The sequence below is a fragment of the Panicum virgatum genome, chromosome 5N, assembly GCF_016808335.1.
Source record: "Panicum virgatum strain AP13 chromosome 5N, P.virgatum_v5, whole genome shotgun sequence".
Taxonomy (NCBI): domain Eukaryota; kingdom Viridiplantae; phylum Streptophyta; class Magnoliopsida; order Poales; family Poaceae; genus Panicum; species Panicum virgatum.
Genome location: NC_053149.1, coordinates 34,098,229 through 34,118,310, shown reverse-complemented (window position 1 = coordinate 34,118,310; position 20,082 = coordinate 34,098,229). Strand labels below are relative to the sequence as shown.

The window sequence follows — 20,082 nt, the reverse complement described above, 5'->3', positions numbered from 1 at the left end:
CATAGATTGAGGGATTATGTAGTTCACCCCAATAGGTGAGTGGGTGATATAAACTTTTTTTCAAAATTTTATAGAAAAAAGTCTATATAACCCCCTTACGTATCGGCAGTTGACTACTTAACACCCCAACCTATAAAACTAGATATTCTACACCCCAAACTTTCCAAAACCAGATAAATAACCCCTCAAGCGGTTTTGGATGGTGGTTTTGTCTTTTTTCTTTATTTTGAATGAATCATCGAAAAATTATAGTAAATCATAAAAAAATTATAAAATGGAAAATCAAATTTTGTTGGACTCCACATACTACGCAGTGAACATATAATATGATATTTTTAATACAATTTTTTGTTTTAGATTTTTTTCTATTCTTTTCTATAATTAATTGGAATAATTCATAACTGCAGTTTCTATAGTTCGATTGTGGTGAAATTTTTATGGTGACCTAATTTTTATATGTTTGAACTGTAGTAAAAATTTCATATTCATTGGATCATGTATTACATAGTTAAAGATTTATTTAGGGTTTATGCTTGTTAAATTTATAACTATGTAATACATGAATATGTAATACATGATCCAATGAGTATAAAATTTTTATTACAGTTCAAGCATACAATAATTAAGTCTCCATAAAAATTTCACCACAATCGAACAATAGAAACTGTAGTTATGAATTATTCCAATTAATTATAGAAAAGAACAGATAAAAAATCTAAAACAAAAAAAATCATATTAAAAAATACCATATTATATGTTCACTGTGTACTTCTGCTAATGTGGAGTCCAACAAAATTAGATTTTCTATTTTATAATTTTTCTATGATTTATAATATTTTTTTGATGATTCATAAGAAATAAATAAAAAAGACAAAAAGACAAAACCACCATCCAAAACCGCTTGAGGGGGTTATTTGTCCGGTTTTGGAAAAGTTGGGGTGTAGAATATCTGGTTTTATAGGTTGGGGTGTTAAGTAGTCAACTGCCGATATGTGAGGGGGTTATTTAGACTTTTTCCAAATTTTATAACAATGTTGCAAGTGTTTTATTTAAATGTTGCAAAGGTAAATCTGGATATTATGATGTTGCACGCGTTTCACACGCATGTTGCAAGTATTTTATCCGGACATTACATTTGCATCGAAAGATTTAGAATGTTCCATGCACCATGAAATAGATGTTGCGGCAAGTTTTTTTCTCATCGTTGATAGACGGATAATAAACTTTTTCAACATAATTTGATATTGCAACTATTAATTTTTATGTTGCATATATTGAGTTTTTATGTTGCAGACGTTGTTTTTAAATGTTGCATGGACCGTCCGATGGGAGACTATCTGATGGGAGATGTTTCTATTAGACGTTCGAGTGCTAGTGGTCCGACATATTTTTTGAGATTACACGGTATAACTCGGACATTAACAATGCACGCACACTCACCACTCTAAATACACGTGCGCAAATCATATCTTTATGAGCATCTTCGGAGACTGAGCCGGAAAATTCTCGAGATTGACCAAATCATCACATGCGTCTCGCTGTCGACAGGAACGTCACCTACCAACGCTATTAAATTCTAAAATATTCACTCCCACAAAGAGTCGAACCTAGGACTTGATGTGCTAATAAAACTTCTGTAACCACTAGACTACATGCCCTTTCCAGAACCCGACACGTGACCCAAGAACACTCGGTTGGATCAAGTTCGGGTAAAAATGTGGTTTTTGAAGTTGGATCCGGTTTTTCGGTTTCAGATTAAAAAAAATTAGCCTGTGTCTAGCTTGGTTTTTGTGGCAGGTTGCAAATTTCAACCTCGCCCGGCCCAAATATTAGTTGGCCGTATTTTTTTTGCCCCGGTTGCAAATAATCAAGTCTATGTTGGCATTGGGAATTGGAGAGACGTTGTTTAGAGAGGGGTCAGGTTGAGACTCTGGTTGGATTTCGTTTGTCTATCGGACGGTGGAGGCCAGCAGGTCAGATCGTGAACGCTTTTCCTGCGCGGCCCAAAACTAACGTTTCCCAAAAAACAAACATAATCTTTCAACCTCTCCAAGACTCCAATAAATGTTATGGCTAGGCATTACAGCAGACAGTATCAGTGGCAACATGAACGTAAGTACCGGAGCGGCTGGGCACAACCACCAGTAAAGCGAGTTAGTGTCCTATTAAGAAACGGGAACAATGCAATCCTACATCGCTTAGAGCAAGGTTACAGCCGACTGCTTGGCTGCAAAGATCTTTCACAGTTTGGTTTCTTGGTTCCTGTGTCGAACCGCTTCTCTCCCCCTACTCTCCACCTCACTATTTAGCTTGCTTATAGCCTATTATAATACTTGCTCTTATATGTACAAAGTCTCTACACGTTCCTGTCCTAAAGCCGGAGACCAATCCGCAACATGGCCACACTTCTATTCCTGATTTACTGCAGGGGAGGGTTCCCCCGGCTTGGGCTTAACGAACGACTTCTGCTTCTCCAGCGTTGGCATGTAGGCCGCGGTGCTCTTCTGGAGGGAGTCAGCAGCAAGCTTGTCAGGCTGGCCCCGTGGGCTCGTCAGCTGCTTCTCGAGGACGTCAAACTTCGCAGTTGCCCAAGGGTTTGTTCCCACATTCCCAGCACTGCTTGGGGTGTCTTCAGTCAGCGTTGTGATGGCATCTCTTGATGAAAACCATGTGAGGCCGCAGGAAGTACACTCAAGCTGAAAACCAAAGGAAAATAGTTAGCTCAGTTCCCTATATGAAATTCATCCTTCTAAATCAATCAAGTAAAAGAATCCAAGTTGACATGACATTATGTAAACAGTACATTTGTTGAGCAGTACCAGTACTATTGTTGAAAACCCTTTACAGACTGAACATCCTCCTAAATCTATTCCGAGCAATAGAATCCAAGTTCAACAGCACACCATGTAAACAGTACATCTGTTAAGCAGTATCAGTAGAACTGTTGAAATCTCTTTACACTGAATGTCCACTAAAGAAGTTTGCAGAAGGACTTATAGTTCACAAAGTTTTATACCCTTGGGAGTGGTGCAGTAGCATGGATTCAGAAATAAACAATCTGTTATCTCCTCAACATTGGTTACAGAATCAACCTAAGGCCCATTTTATTAAGAACGCCAGCAGCATTTCAATGTTTCAAGGAAAAAGTCTAAATTACTTCCCTGAGCTATAGCTAAAGTTCGGAAAACCCCCTAAACTATCGTTTGGTTCATTTTACACCCCAAACTATGACATTTGGTTCAAATTAACCCCTAATACAATTTGTATATTTCATTTCTCCATGCATAGGTGGAGTTTTAAGCTGAAATTTTACAACCCCTAATACAATTTGTCTATTTCATTTCTCCATGCATAGGTGGAGTTTTAAGCTGAAATTTTACAAGATGTTAGTACACATCGTAATACATCTTAGAAAAATACATCATAATTTTTAATCATTATTTGGTAGATTAGGATATTTAATAATAAACTAATCATTGGAGTACAAAATTATATGAAAAATAACGAAGAAAAATTATAACAATTTTTTTGATATGCATTGTGATGTCCACTACTGCCTTGCAAAATTTGAAATTAAAATTCAACTTGTGTATGGAGAAACAAAAAAGACAAATCGTATATGGGGGTAAAATGGACTAAATTGCCTAGTTTAGGGGGTAAATTGAACCAAGTTATAGTTTAGGGGGTTATTCAGACTTTGGCTATATTTTGTCTATACCAAGAATTACCAATCCAGTTCTAACCTAAGGTTTAAGTCTTACCTGAAAGCATCTATGTTCCTTATTTTTCACTGAATCTGCTTGTTCTAACAACAACTGATACTGAATGCAACAAGTGCAATTTACTCTGAAGAACCTTGAAAACATATACTAAACTCCCAAGACTACAGAATAGGATATCTAACATCATAATCTTATAAAATCAAGCTAATTTACACCCTATGGGGTCTACAACCGAGTTAAAACATTTTGCAGTACATGCTAAAGAAAAAAGAAACTGAAACTTTTAGATGTTCCCTCAAACTGCAACATAAACACTACCATTTAAGAAATATTTCTTTACAGTAGGTTAATAAGCAGATAGTACGAGTGGTATGTAACTGCTTAGGAAAAGTCAATGATACAGCTAGCAACAAAGTAAAGCAAACAAGTTCCATCTTGTGTGAGAACTGGTATGAAAAAAAGAGAGAATACAACATGAAAGATTTTCAGACCTGATAGCGATCTCCATGACCTGCATGGATAATATCAGATATGCCAACTTTTTTTTCGTTGCATCTTCCACATCTTGTCTCAGTCATCTACGTAAGACAATTGACAAACTTAGAGAATCATAGCGTAAAAGAGTTACATGTGAAAATTCAGTTATATTAATGAACATTCCTCTTTGTTCTCTTCACTGGTTACTTAGTTTACAAAAATATATGTATCATACCTGCAATTGTCTTGACTCTTCTGGTTCAGATGATTTTTCTGCTGAAGTCAAACCAACCTGAAATGTTGTAAATACTATATATAAGCACTTCATGGCAAGGGTTTTGTGATACAGTGTGATATACAATTGGAAAACGTTAACAGATACAAGAAACTATAAAAACATTTCCTCAGAAAATAAGAATAACTTCAGTAAAACATGGGTCCAGCAGTAAATCTACGCTACTAGTACTTTAGTATACTCAATACAGTGGTACTGAATACCATGTTCTTGCATGTCCAACATGACAACACACAAACACCAAAATAGTCCTGAGACTAAGAGTAACAATTCATAGACAACCAAACACAGATGGTCACCAAGTAATTTACGCAACCATTGTGTAGAAGATGAGTATTCTCAACTATGTAATATCATCCAGGGTGGAGGAAGGAGGATGTCTAGGATTAGAAGAGGGAACTGTGCCCCTTATACATAAGTCCACTGTTATTTGGTCTTAGAAGGCTCAGGTAAACACTCCCCCAGAGAGTCGACTTAAACAGAAACTGAAGGATATAGAAAACATAACATTTATGGGCTTATGGAATATCAACAGTAAAAACATAATCCAAAAGTCTACAGTAACTCAACATCAACAATCTCCATAAGAGTGGCAAGGTTTTTACATTGGCTCGCCAAGCCTTAACACAACCCTCCTCCTTTACCCGGGCTTGGGACCGGCCATGGCGGAGTTCTACAGTAACTACAGAAATTTAAACATTGGCCACTTTTTACACAATAATATATTACAACGCTGCCATATCGCACTGTTTCATGCTGCAACAGCAGTCACCCATGTTGCCACAAGTAAACTGTCCTATCAATTAGTCAATGTAAATGAAGTTATCCTATCAACTTAAGATAACTAGAGTGTGAGCTATTGGCACAAGGATGAAATTGATTTTAGTCAACAAAGTAATGAAGATAGGATATCTGGCTCCTATAGTAACCAAAATGTAAAATATTTAAAATGATAATTAGACCTTTAATTCATCAGGGGCCATAGTTAAAAGAACTGGAGGATCAAGCTCCTTGTCCATCAGTCGGCTGCGTAGTTTAGAGCTGTTCTGTATGATAACCAAAATCACCATGGTAAGTCCATTGAAAGAATAACAATAGAAATAAGTCCATTGAAATAATAACAATAGAAACAGATTCAGAGAACAACTATGGAAACAAAAACAGAAATAGAAACAAAGAGAAGTATTATAATGCAGCATGAGTTATAAATTTTTGATATGGAAAGGGACCTCACATGAAATAGTTAGGGTGCATATAATTGCTATCATCCTGATAATCAGACACAAGTATGAACACTATCGCAATAGCAATACAAATATTCCTTCAGAAATATAATATATAATTTCAGATTAATAAATGTTCTTGGTTTTTATGTTTTAACATGAAATAATTTTTAACATGAAATAATAACTAGCCTAATCCATACAGAAATGGATTATAGAAAAGGTCTAGTATTCAGAACATTAATATGCAAATAATGATCTGTGAATCTTTTTTTATATTGTACTTTGGTGAATGTACGGAGCTGATACATCTTATGGAGAAGGTCAGTGGGTGACAATGACATACAGATTGTTTTCACTTTATCAAGTTCATCAAGTGGTAGTACTGTAATAACGCAGAAGATGCCATCAGGCTATTTTGTTTACAATTGCATTCAAGTGTATCACAGTTCAGATGTGCAAGTTCTATTTAGTTGTACAGGACGCAAAAACTGTTTATGGAGACAGTAAATGGTGATTGGATCACTGGAATGGCCAAGGTTTTGGTAACCATAGCATCAACTTTAAACTTATCTGTTGTAGTATGAATTTCACTAACAGATTATTGCTAGAATAGTAGAATCACTACATGTTATGGACTCCAAAAATGTGCCACGGAACAGATTTGAAGCAAGCTAACATAACTATAAAATTGAGGTTGCATGTCAGTAACTTTGCAGTATACACAAGCACTGCATGCAGAGAACTAAAGGTTCTCAAATAGGACAGTTTTAATTTTTAAAACTAACAATTTTGGTTGGCCAAAACACAATAAGCAATCTGAACTGAAATATTCTATGTTTTCAAGATATAAAACCATGTTGGAAAATAAGAATATACGTTGGCACATAATGAATGCATGCTTGAGTACAAACATACATTCGCTGCAGTAATACACCATCAAGATTGATGGTATGATAACAGGTAAGCATCTAAAGTTATCAAGTGTCCCATGATAAAAACATGCATACCTTGATGTTGAACATTAGCTGTCTCAGTTTCTGGTTATACTTCAAAAAATCATTGCCTAGAGCTTCATATGCAGATCTTTCTAATGCAACCATGATTGGAACAACAACATCAGGTGCATATGATTTTTCATTGTCCTGATTGAAAACATAGAAAATCATTGTTATAACAGGGAAAAGAAGGATCAACAGATGTACAGAAACATGGAATGAGGGATGCAAAGAGTCAAAAAGAAGGCTGAAGGCATTAGCAAGCATACTTTTCATAAATATAACAGTAAAAAGAGTAAAGTTACAAATATAAACAGAAAAATGAGACCTGAGACATGTTCTTTACTTAAAGAAACTGAATGGATTCTAGAAGTATGCACATAAATGCAGACAAAGAGGACAGAGATGGAGTTAACCCTATCAAGAAACATTATGCTGGGCGGTAAGGCGAGGTGTAGCGAGTCACCACCGCCTAGCCGCCTAGGCGGGCTAAGGCGATGCCTTAGCCCAAAACAAGGGAAGCACCTTGTCGCCTAGGTGACGCCATGAGAACCATAGTTGAGTGTGAAGGGAATAAGTCTCTGTACTTGTGGTCTTTGTGGGGCTGTACTTGTAGTCCTGTGTGGGGCTGCAGCATCTCATTTTTTTGCAGCACGCACTAGCACCATTGCTGCCCTAGAGGACAGCATCTTGGACTGCTTTAGCATCTAGATAGGACAGCAGTTAGTCCTTTCATTTGGCATCTTAGACTAGGAGTAGAATATGCCTCAGTGTTGGCTGCCCTGCAGCTGTGTATAAATGTGTTGCCTCTCCTCCCGTTGGATGATATGGCATTGTGAGTGTGAATGAAGAAAAATCAGAAAACTTCCCCAGCTCGAGTGTCATCCTCTCAGCTCAATGAGAGTTAGAATTGAGCTTCTAACAACTGGTATCAGAGCCGTACTTTCCTGTAGGTTGGATATCTCTTGCTCCTCCCCTTCCCAAGAGCTTGTAGCAGCCCAGCCACCACCAGCAGCTGCACCACCGGCTGCTTCCCCCTTGCCTTCCTCCTCCCCACGCAACAGCCCCTTGGAGGCGCGCCATGTCCGACGCATCGTCTCAGCGCTCGGTCGCCTCGAGCGCACGGCGTCAGCGAGATGCCGAGCTCGACGCGGCAGAGGAACGCAGGCGAGCGACGGCTCAAGCCGCAGCAGCAGCGGCGAGGGCGGTAGGCTGGCTGCAGCGGAGTTGGCAGCGGCCAGGGCGGAGGTGGAAGCAGAGGAGGCGGAAGATGCAGCACGTGCGGCGGAGGTTGAAGTTGAGACCTTGCGCGGCAGCCTCAGGGGCTCCATCGCCGGCGACACCACCGCCAACATGGACCTTGAGGAGTTGGCGAGGGAGAGGGCGCGGGAGCGGACCGCGCGGCGGGCAGCAGCCCACCCCCACGGCTGCGGCCTGGACGCCGGCGCGCCTGGCGGCGGCAACCTGGTGGCCCGCGCGCCCCGCGGCGGTGACCTGGTGGCTCACGCGCCCGGCGGCGGCGGCGGCGGCAGCCCGCAGGCTGACGGCCGCGCTCCTGGCGGCGGCGCACAGGCTGGCGGCCGCGCCCCTGGCGGTGGCGCGCAGGCCGGCGGCGGCGGCCCAGGAGCCGCGTGCCCGAGTCCTCCTCGGCAACGGCTCCGACGACGACAGGGTCAATGGCTGGTACCTCGACTCTGGCGCCACGCACCACATGACCGGGCGGCGGGAGTTCTTCTCCGACCTGGACGTCGACGTAGGTGGCTCCGTCAGGTTCGGGGACTCCTCCGCCGTGGAGATCAAGGGCGTGGGTTCCGTGATCTTCACCGCCAAGTTCAGAGAGCACCGGATGCTCACCGGAGTCTACTACATCCCGGCGCTGCGAAACTCCATCATCAGCCTTGGGCAGCTCGATGAGAGCGGCTCCTGCGTGGTGATCGACAGCGGGGTCCTCCGCATCTGGGACCACCGTCGCCAGCTTCTCGCCAGGGTGGTTCGAGGGAAGAACCGCCTCTACATCCTCCACGTCGGGGTGGCCCGGCCTCTTTGTCTTGCAGCTCGCAGGGACGACGAGGCATGGCAGTGGCACGAGCGCTTTGGGCACCTTCACTTTGAGGCCCTGAAGCGGCTCAGCGCCAAGGAGATGGTGCGAGGCCTCCCGAGCCTCGACCACGTGGAGCAGCTCTGCGACGTCTGTGTACTGACGAAGCAGAGGCGACACTCCTTCCCCCAGCAGGTGAGCTTCCGAGCCAGGGAGCGGCTCGAGCTCGTACACGGGGACTTGTGTGGCCCGGTGACACCGGTCACACCAGGAGGACGGCGCTACTTCCTGCTGCTCGTCGACGACCTCTCCCGCTTCATGTGGGTGATGATCCTCGGCAGCAAGGGAGAGGCTGCGGACGCCATCAGGCGTACTCAGGCTGCTGCGGAGGCGGAGAGCGGCCGCAAGTTGCGCGTGCTGCGCACCGACAACGGCGGCGAGTTCACGGCGTACTGCGCGGATGAGGGCATCCAGCGCCACTACTCCGCGCCGTACAGCCCGCAGCAGAACGGCGTCGTCGAGCGGTGCTACCAGACGGTTGTGGGGATAGCCCGGGCCCTCCTTAAGCAGAGGGGGATGCCGGCTGTCTTCTGGGGAGAGGCGGTGGTGACGGCCGTCTACATCCTCAACCGCTCGCCCACCAAGGCACTCGACGGCATGACGTCGTATGAGGCTTGGCATGGGCGTAAGCCGGCGGTCTCCCACCTGCGGGTCTTCGGCTGCCTCGCGTTCGCCAAGGAGCTTGGCCACATCGGCAAGCTCGACGACAGGAGCACTCCGGGAGTGTTCATCGGCTACGCGGAGGGTTCGAAGGCCCTACCGCATTCTCGACTCGGAGACACAACGTGAGCGCACGGCGCGCGACGTTGTGTTCGACGAAGGGCGAGGATGGGCGTGGGACAAGGCGGTGGGCGACGGCTCGGCTCCGAGTACGACGACTTCACCGTCGAGTACGTCCACTTCGAGGGAGCTGGGGGAGTAGGCAGCTCTTCTTCGCCGAGCGTGCCTACCCCGGTCCCCGAGCCTCCACCGACTCCGGCGCCCGCCACACCGGCGGCACCATGCCCTTCAGCTACGACTCCGGCTGCGCCGAGTTCCTCGGCTGCACCACCACAGCCGGCGACGCCGCGCACTCCAGTACCGATAGCCACTCCTCCGGGCACGTCTACTTCGACACCTGCTCGTGCTGAGCACAGTCCGGTGGAGTTCGCTACTCCGCTCTCTCACGACGAGGAGCGCGTCAACGCGTACCACGACGGCGAGCCGTTGCGGTACCATACGATGGAGGACCTTCTCGGTGATCAGCCGGTGCCGGGACTGGTGCCTCACGACCTGGAGGCGCAGTTGCACCTCGCGTGCGACGACGGCGAGCCTCGGTCCTTCGCAGAGGCCGAGGGACACGCGGCATGGCGTGCCGCGATGCAGTCGGAGATGGACGCGGTTGAGAAGAACCACACTTGGTAGCTTGCTGACCTCCCTCGTGGTCACCGCGCGATCACCCTTAAGTGGGTGTTCAAGCTGAAGAGGGATGAAGCCGGCACCGTCGTCAAGCACAAGGCTCGCCTGGTGGCACGAGGTTTCGTGCAGCAGGAGGGGGTCGACTTCGACGATGCCTTCGCTCCCGTGGCACGGATGGAGTCCGTGCGACTTCTCCTTGCGCTGGCTGCCCAGGAGGGCTGGCGCGTCCATCACATGGACGTCAAGTCGACGTTTCTCAACGGCGACTTGAGGGAGGAGGTCTACGTGCACCAGCCGCCGGGGTTTGTGATCCCCGGCAAGGAGGGCAAGGTGCTACGCCTGCGCAAGGCCCTCTATGGCTTGCGGCAGGCCCCGAGGGCGTGGAACGCCAAGCTGGACTCCACGCTCAAAGGGATGGGCTTCGAGCAAAGCCCGCACGAGGCGGCCATCTACCGGCGGGGCAATGGCGGAAATGCCCTGCTGGTGGGTGTCTACGTCGACGACTTGGTGATCACCGGCACCAAGGATGCGGAGGTGGTGGCGTTCAAGGAGGAGATGAAGGCCACCTTCCAAATGAGCGACCTGAGGCCTCTCTCCTTCTACCTGGGGATCGAGGTGCACCAAGACGACTCCGGGATCACACTTCGACAGACCGCCTACGCCAAGCGCATCGTCGAGCTCGCTGGGCTCACCGACTGCAACCCAGCTCTCACTCCGATGGAGGAGAGGCTGAAGCTGAGCCGCGACAGCACGGCAGAGGAGGTGGACGCTACTCAGTGCCGGCGCCTTGTGGGGAGCCTCCGCTACCTCGCCCACACACGGCCGGACTTGGCGTTCTCTGTCGGCTGTGTTAGTCGGTTCATGCAGCGACCGACGACGGAGCACCAGCAGGCCGTGAAGAGGATCATCCGCTATGTTGCGGGGACTCTCGACCACGGTCTCCACTACCCGAGGTGTCCTGGAGCGGCACACTTCGTCGGGTACAGCGACAGCGACCACGCCGGCGACATCGACACCAGCAAGAGCACGAGCGGGATCCTCTTCTTCCTCGGCAAGTGCCTCGTTAGCTGGCAGTCGGTCAAGCAGCAGGTGGTGGCCTTGTCCAGCTGCGAGGCCGAGTACATAGCGGCCTCCACCGCGTCGACTCAGGCGCTCTGGCTCGCTCGACTGCTTGGTGATCTACTCGGCAGAGACACTGGAGCAGTGGAGCTCAGGGTGGACAGCAAGTCCGCTCTGGCCTTGGCGAAGAACCCCGTTTTCCACGAACGGAGCAAGCACATCCGGGTCAGATATCACTTCATCCGAGACTGCTTGGAGGAAGGAACCATCAAGGCGAGCTACATCAACACCAAGGATCAGCTTGCGGATCTGCTCACCAAGCCCCTTGGGAGGATCAAGTTCCTTGAGCTCTGCTCCAAGACCGGGATGGTCCAATCTTCCCACAAGACGACGCACAAGACTTAGGGGGAGAATGAAGGGAATAAGTCTCTGTACTTGTGGTCTTTGTGGGGTTGTACTTGTAGTCCTGTGTGGGGCTGCAGCATCTCATTTTTCTGCAGCACGCACTAGCACCATTGCTGCCCTAGAGGACAGCATCTTGGACTGCTTTAGCATCTAGATAGGACAGCAGTTAGTCCTTTCATTTGGCATCTTAGACGAGGAGTAGAATATGCCTCAGTGTTGGCTGCCCTGCAGCTGTGTATAAATGTGTTGCCTCCCCTCCCGTTGGATGGCATGGCATTGTGAGTGTGAATGAAGAAAAACCAGAAAACTTCCCCAGCTCGAGTGTCATCCTCTCAGCTCAATGAGAATTAGAATTGAGCTTCTAACAGAGTGTGGACAAATTTATCCAAGTTGTGCCCAAACCATGAGATTTCTTAATTCATTGAATAAAAAAAATTAATCTGTGCTCTCAATCCAGGCATATTTCAAAGAATACATAATTTGTAAACGCCAAGCTCAAAGGGACCACAATCAAGCAATGTCCATATTTTCAATTATCATCCTTCCAGTTATCCAAAATTAACCAAAAGTTTATATTGTAAGTACTAACAAGATGGCCATCACCAATGAAAAAGATATTATGATTAATTGCATTGCTAACATATGCTTGGTGCTTAAAAGCCATAATTAGTTCTTGCTGAAGAAATCATACTGACCAGTGGCAGATATAACAGAGGTACTTTGGCAGACTAACAGTAAACACCCCCATGCCACAAATTCAACATTATTCAAGCATCTAAGTACATCTCTTTTCCCTTCAGTCTATAGGTTTTGAAGATGGAACAAATAGACTACTCCCTCCGTGCCAAAAAATAAGTCATTCTAGGATTCAAATCTGTCCCAAAAAACAAGTCATCTTACCCTATTTCAAAAGTGCATGTGCATGCAAGAATCAGTTAGTGCCAAATATGGGTAATAAGTAGGGGCAAACATGGTCATTTTATCTTCTTGTTAATTTGTCCTAGAATTCCTAGGCTGACTTGTTTTTTGGGACGGAGGGAGTATTTCACAACAAAAAGAGCGCAATTTTTGTCATATTAGCAAGCCACAGCATCAACACAACCATCTACTTAACTGTGAGACAGGCTTTAAAACCTCACATCTTAGATAACTTATTTTAGCAATGCATGTTAATAAATAAATGTAGCCTCAGAGATCCATTGAAAATGACATGGCATTCATAACATAAATGGTTCTGGATCATTTCAAAATTCTATTTCACAAAGAAATGTAGGACCAGTTTAGCAGCCATCAGAGTTGGTTATGTTTGCTAATTAGTAGTGTCCCTAGGTGACAGATGCTTCATTTGGTAAGTTGTACAATGACCTAGGAATCCTTTGACATTACTTGCAATAACTTGCGATTAGTTAGAGGACCTAACCACATAATGGCATCAACATTTTTACTGACGAACTAGAAATATGATTCATGGAAGATAGATATAATATGCAAGAGTTTAGAACATTTAGATGAAAACGAACAAGTGACTTACAGCAGAACCAACATCCTTTGCAGATGAACCGTCAGTTGAACTTTTAGTGGCAGCATCAGGATCAGCATGAGATGCTCCAGCACTCTCCTTTGATGATAGTGGAATACAATCTACCAATATGTCGAGCCACTTGTCACGAATTTTCTCACCATTAAGTGCTTTATATCTGACAAGGATGTCATAATTCCTTAGCTTATCACTTCCAGGTGTCTCTGCTTTTGGAAACTGCTCAGATTTGCCAACTAGAGGTTCTCTAGTTACATCTATAGGGTTAAGAGGTCTTTTACGTAGGCCTCGTTTATTTGATAAATGATCGCTGTTGTCCATAGGTGTTTCTTCATGTTCAAGGTCAGGAAGCTGCCCAATACGGTCTATTGTTTTCTTAACAAGGAGATCAATCTCTTGTTGCTTGTTATCCTCATAGTCCTTGTCTGTTAGGTTCCAAAGTTTCTTCTCAACTGCATCATAGACCTTCTGGACAATAAATCCAGGGTGTTGCTTTCGACTGGGAATCTGCTTGTGCTGAGGAATGAAATGGACCACACATTTGTGCATTACTGACTCTGCAGGCACATCATCGATATGAAAACTGTAAAATAGCTCTCTCGTGTCACGTGCTACCCAGTTTCCACCACCTTTTTTATCAGCTTCTTCTGGTCTATAAAACCATTGACCAGTCACATTTAAGCTACCATCAGTTTCTGTTATATCCTATTCCAAGATAAGTAGCATGCAAATGTGTTACAAAAAATCAAATATCATAGAGAACCATAGCAAGTAGGTATCGGTATCAAAAACTAAGGATCACTATTAAAACATATCTTCTGGTTATAAAATGATAAGGGACTTTGACCTCAGCGTACTAGCAAGAATAGGTAATCATTCCAGTCATAGAATATAATTTAAGGTTGATATTAAACTGCTCCACACAAAGGTTGGCCTCAGCTTAAGGTCCATTTGCATCCATGGCAACATAAGAAAAAAAAATATAACCAAAAATGATGCCTAGCACAAGCTTAGTTAATATTCACGAAAATGTCAACTATGATATTCCATTATCCAACAATTCAAAGCAACAGTTTGAAGTTAGTAGTAGCAACCAGATGCAGGGAACAAAATAAGCAATCCAAAAAAACTAGGGATTATTACATTTAAAGGAAGCATTTATGTGAGGACTGTGAGGTCACATGAACAAAAACCTTGATACAAATCTATGCGAGTTACAGTCTAGGCACAATGCCAATTTGAAACTAGCACAAACCAGAACGTAGCCTAATCCCATGTGCCTAGGTAATTAGCATTCATAGTAAAATGAACATGTCTATCTTACCGGTAAAAAGACTCTGGGCACTCAAATTATCACAGAACAGAAGCATCAATAGTTACAAACTCATCAAGCTTAGTGAACTATGCTATGGAACCCTACAAACAAATTGAGTAAAAATAATGAAATAACATTTAAATTGCTGAGTCCCTGATCTGATCGCAGACCTTGATGATGGCGACATAGGGCTTCTGAGTGCGGTCTTCAGGCGTAAGCAGCACGGGGTCCTCCTGCACGATAAAGCCCACATCAATCATCCACCGGAAAGGAAATAATCCGTGCCTCCCGAAACCCTAAAACCACACAACAGGGCGGAAATCGGGAAGCAGGAGAGGAAGGAGACGGCGGCTTACCAGCTCGAAGGTGTTTCCCTCGTACTCAAAGGAGTTGTAGTGCTTCTTCTGCTTCTTCCCCTTGCCTGTGACCTTGACAGGGTCCCCGACGGGCACCGCCTCCGTGTTATCCTCCTCACGGGGCTCCTCCTCCTGCGGCTCCTCCTCCTCGGGCTCCTCTTCCTCACTCTCCGGTTCGCGGCGGCGCTTGGGCCGTCCACGGCGCCGGCGGGTCTGCGTCTCCGCCTCCTGCTCCCGGCGCTCCTCCTCCTCTGCTCGCCTCATCGCCTCCAGGTCCTTCTCGTCGTCCTCCTCCTCCTCGAGCTCCACGTCCTCCTCCTCCTCCTCCTCGTCGTCCGCGGCGACGCGGCGGTGCTGCTGCTGCGGCTTCCTGGGATTGGGGGCCGAGGAGGCGCCGCCGCCGCCGGAGGGCTTGGTCTTGACGGGCACCTCGTCGTCGTCGTCGCCGTCGTCCAGCTGCGTGAATCGTCGCCGCCGCCCCATTTCCCCGCGGCGGCCGATTCGGGGTTAGTGTCGGAGGGGGAAGGTGGCACGGGGTGGAACTACTTGTGGAAGAAAGAAATGGGGATCGGAGGTTTGGGCTTGTGCTGGGACGTCTTGTTTGGGCTCTGCGGGTTCTTTCGATCCAGGGAGTAAATTTAAGATCATGTTATATTAAAAAAATTAATATTTAAAAATATTAAATAAAATCTAATTACAAAATCAATTTCAGAATACTGAGGTTAAACTGCGATATAAATTTAATGAGATATATTAATCTATAATTAGCGGTGGTTACTGTAGCATTATTGTACCAAATCATAGATTAATTAGCTTTATGAGATTCGTCTCGCAAATTAGCATCCATCTGTCAAAAAGATTTTATAAATAAATTTTATTTATTACTTCTAAATGATAAGATTCTTTTTAATGTGACGGGCTAAAAGAACAACAAACAGGGTCCGTTTAGCCTGGAGGGAAGAAATGAAAGGACAAATCAGAAGTGGGCAGGTCGTGCTGTGAAAACGGTCTGCATCTAACCACTTATATTTTTATTTGGAAAATGAAACAGAATCAGAAAAGCGAATTCAAATATACGGAATTACGTAGTTAGTTCGAATGAAAATAAATTAATAATGGTTAGAGACTGGTAAGAAAAATTGGAACATCAACTTAAATAACCACTTCAAACGTTCATCGTAAAGCAATAGATGTAACTATACATCTATTTATACTATAATCTATACTAGAAATATACTATAAAATTAAAAATAATTGAAAATATTTCTCATCTAAATCGGATTCATCTTATCCCTTATATTGGACCCATTTCTATCTTTTTTTCAGTAAGCGATCTTCTACCCGCCCATCATATCCTGGGCGCCGCGCTCGGCTCCCCTTCTGCTGTTCTGCAGCCATGGCTGCGCCGCTGGTCGTGGCAGGGAAAGCCGGCACCAAAGACGATGTTCGAGATGTAAGGGTAGGCACGAGCGCCCTGGGCATACTACACTACGCGCACGTCTGGCCGAAGGTTCGCCACATCCGGCTGCCTCCCGCATCACGGGTCCTTTCTGGAGTGCCCCATGTTAGGTTCATGTATTCTTAGGTTCTGTACAGGACATCTTTAGATGTACAAATCGAGTAGGGGTACATGGTTCTGAGTACATTCACAAGAAGCTCATGCCTAATCTAATACTGGAGAGAGACAGAGAGGGAGAGAGATGGGTGAGGGGAGGCGCAGACTATCGGCGGCAGGTGCCGCGGACGAGGAAGGCTCTGGTGCGCCATTGCTCCAATGGCGGCGAGGAGGTCGGGGTCGGCGAGGCGCGGGTCCGGCGGCAGGCCCGTTCTATATAGCACGGGTGACGGGGGCCCACCAGCCATATAAGTTGGGCGCCCCCGATCAGGGCGCAATCAAGGGGGTCGGGCCCGATCTTTGGATCGGGCCTTAGAGATCAAATCCAACACCCCTATTACAGCAGGGATGCCAATATGCCCCAGCTATCAGACCCGGGGCAGCGGGATTGCTTATAGGCATAGAATGTTTTAGAGTAAGGAATAGCTCATGGATGTATCTTACCTCTCTTGTAACTATCCGAATAGGCGTAGAACTAGCTGCAGTACAAAAGAAACTACCCGATCGTGCTATAGTAGGACTCCAACTGTACTCGGCTAGGACTTTCCATGTAACCATGTCCCCCCAGATATATAAGGGCGGGCAGGGACCCCCTCTAAACAATCATCAACACCTAAGGCAATACAAACAACCGCACAGGACGTAGTGTATTACGCAACTCGTGGCCCGAACCTGTCTAAATCTTTGTGTTCCTTGCACCATCGAGTTCCAGAGCAGTCGATCCCTACCTACAAATCTTACTGCTAAGGGTATCCCTAAGCAGGCTTAGCGGTAAACACTGACAGCTGGCGCACCAGGTAGGGGATTCGGCGAGTCCATCAGCGAATTCGATGGCTGGATCAAGCGACGCCAACAACATGCCTAAGGGTACAACTCTCGTTTTCGGTTCCTGGGCGTGCATGGCTGACGGATCGGGCGGCTTCTCTAGCCACCTTGTTACGCCTGACTCGCCTAAACCAAAAACAACCCCCCAATTTGCCGACATCCACGAGTCCACGGATCTCGACGAAAAAAGAGTTCTACCCGAACTCGATCCAGACAACCCAGAAAATGTGCCAACTCCAACCCGAACTCTTGGTTCAGTCGAGTTCGACACAAACTCTGATTCCGAAAAACTCCACTTTTCCGAAACCCTCAGAAAATACTTGACTCATCTCAAAACGATCAAACGCCCCAAGATCAAAAACTCAGAACTACTCGACGGAGTAAATCGAGTTTCACGATCAATAGAGGGCTGCATCAAACTCGCAGAAACTGCTCTTGGCTCACCTACATCACAGCAGAACCCAGAAGTGTTGAACCCGCCACAGAAAAGGTCGGGCGATATACTCTCTGGGATCGATCGAGTGAACTCCAAGCTCGCCGACTGCATCACGATAGCTGAAAGCACCCTGCAAAACAAGGAGCAGAAATCGGGAGGAGGAATCTACGGGGGATCTGGTGAGACAAACCCCCGGCTTGTTCAGATGAGACCGTCTATCTCCAGGATACCTCAGAGCCCTTCACCGAAACCTGCTCACATTCGGACTCCCGAACCAGTCAAGTCCTCGTTCGATCAGGACTTTGATCAATTCATGAACAACCTCGACAACTTTGAACCATTCGACGATCTCGAAGACTGGTCTGACAATGTCGACTTGTTCATGGACGCCTTGGCTAACCCACCACAGCATGCTAATGCCCTCTGGGAACTGACCAAACTTAAGAAGGGAAAAGCCAAAGCTTCACAACAATCCAGTGAGTCAATTTTCGACAAACCCTAGATTAAGGAGCCTGAAGGGCTGACTCCCACCCAATCATGGCTACATTGGATGAACGAGAATGCCCTCCGTGTAGAGATGGGCATCCCGCTTCTTGCTCACCCAAAGCACACATACTCTAAAATCGGCGGACTAACCGATTCTGAATCCGAGTACTCTTCCAACTCGGAGGGCGAGCTAGATGACCTAATCCAGTATAGCAGGCAAGTCGAGTCCAACTCGGCTAAGAACTCCAAGTCCGATCAGGACTCCCTCCCTAACTTGGTCATATATACAACGCCGCAAGGATGGACAGTGCATCTAAGGAAGACACAAGATCCCAACACCTCCGGCTCGCAGCCAACGGATCCGCCCTTCCAGCAGAGCACTCCTCTAGATCTGTCCTTAAGCAAACAAGACCAAGAGATTCAAGATCTTTGCCGTGAAATCCTCATGGTTCACATCTCCGAAGTTCAGAAACCTGAGGACGATGCCGCGAAGCGTCTTAACCTCGACGACTACAACTCTGACGATTTCGACGAGTACCTTTCCGACAACATGGAAACTACTCCGCCCACAATCACAGAAGCCCAAGCTACTATCAAGCAAGATCCGCCTGCACCTCCTCCAGCAGGGATAGTCACTGTGCAACTCGAGGAGCAGCAACCAGCAGAAGATCTCTGTGTGCGCCATCGCCTGCTCAACCAGAAGAGGGCGTTCAGGTGCCAGCGCCTCGCCAACAACCAGCAGAAACAGTAAGGTGACAACTACGACTATTCCAACTACAACCTCCGCAATGTGATCAATGTTGGTCGCGACGCGCGCAATGTCATCATCTCAAGGAGAAAGGAGTGCGAGGAAGTCGAGGCTTACAGCCCCTCTTCCAACTACAGCATCCCACCAAAGGCTTTCGTATCCTTCAAGAAGCACAAGCCGACAACCATCAGTACCCGTCCTCAGGGTAAACCGCGCACCCCGCACCAAGGAGAATCCTCTCAGGGTGGAAACAAGATCAATAAAGCACTACTACGCAAGTGCTTTATCCACCCAAAGAGCTCCCACACGATCTTTCAGTGCCACTCACTCCGCAAGGCCCTTGGGACACCACTCCTGAATGAGACTTTACAAAAAATCTAGTCGCCCCCTGTATCGACTAGTTTTACCGTTGAATAGATTTATTCAGTATGTAAACCATTTCTCACGTCCAACAGGCAATGGGTAGGTCTTAAGAGTCAGAGTCTGTCACTTTACAAATATTGTAATTTCGACAAATCCAAATAAAAGTTGATTTCTTCCATAAATCAACTACTTGGCTTTCGCTCATATGACCAATACTCCACCTGGAAAGTCATGGTCAGCACTAGAGCAGCTATCGAGTAGTTTTTATGGTCTACTCTTGAGTGCTCTTCCGACATTTTCGTCTTGGGCAACCCAACGGGGTTCGTACCTAATAGACTTGTCCGAAGATGTACTCTAGTCCTTGGGTAGGACACCTTACTCGCCTCGCTCGAGTAAGTTTTGGATATATTTTCGACATTTACGTCTTGGGCAACCCGACGGGGTTCATACCTAACAGTTCTGTCTTAAGGATTACTCCAGTCCTTGGTTAAAGGACACTTCACTCGCCTCGCTCGAGTAAGTTTTGGATATCTTTTCGATATTACGTCTTGGGCAACCCGACGGGGTTCGTACCTAATAGTTCTGTCTTAAGGATTACTACAGTCCTTGGTTAAAGGACACCTCACTCGTCTCGCTCGAGGAAGTTTTGGATATCTTTTCGACATTTACGTCTTGGGCAACCCGACGGGGTTCATACCTAACAGTTCTGTCTTAAGGATTACTCCA

General features: G+C 46.2%; 1 protein-coding gene across 1 annotated transcript; it reads right to left on the bottom strand.

The window, feature by feature from the left end:
* Positions 1–2,080: 2,080 nt before the first annotated feature.
* On the bottom strand, positions 2,081–15,481 carry LOC120672867. The gene is made up of 8 exons (XM_039953472.1): positions 14,884–15,481; positions 14,698–14,760; positions 13,207–13,917; positions 6,728–6,862; positions 5,457–5,540; positions 4,435–4,491; positions 4,214–4,300; positions 2,081–2,696 (listed from the first exon to the last, which is right to left on the bottom strand). Exons 1-8 carry the CDS (start codon positions 15,364–15,366, stop codon positions 2,409–2,411), a joined length of 1,908 nt encoding a protein of 635 aa, XP_039809406.1. The 5' UTR covers positions 15,367–15,481; the 3' UTR covers positions 2,081–2,408.
* Between the last annotated feature and the right edge of the window lie 4,601 nt (positions 15,482–20,082).

Excerpts from the sequence above, each read along its gene's own strand:
- LOC120672867 (XM_039953472.1), bottom strand. The coding sequence starts at position 15,366 with ATGGGGCGGCGGCGACGATTCACGCAGCTGGACGACGGCGACGACGAC. Across the intron at positions 5,541-6,727 it reads AGCTAATGTTCAACATCAAG|AACAGCTCTAAACTACGCAG; the intron begins GTATGCATGTTT and ends GTTATCATACAG. Across the intron at positions 4,492-5,456 it reads TGGCCCCTGATGAATTAAAG|GTTGGTTTGACTTCAGCAGA; the intron begins GTCTAATTATCA and ends ACAACATTTCAG.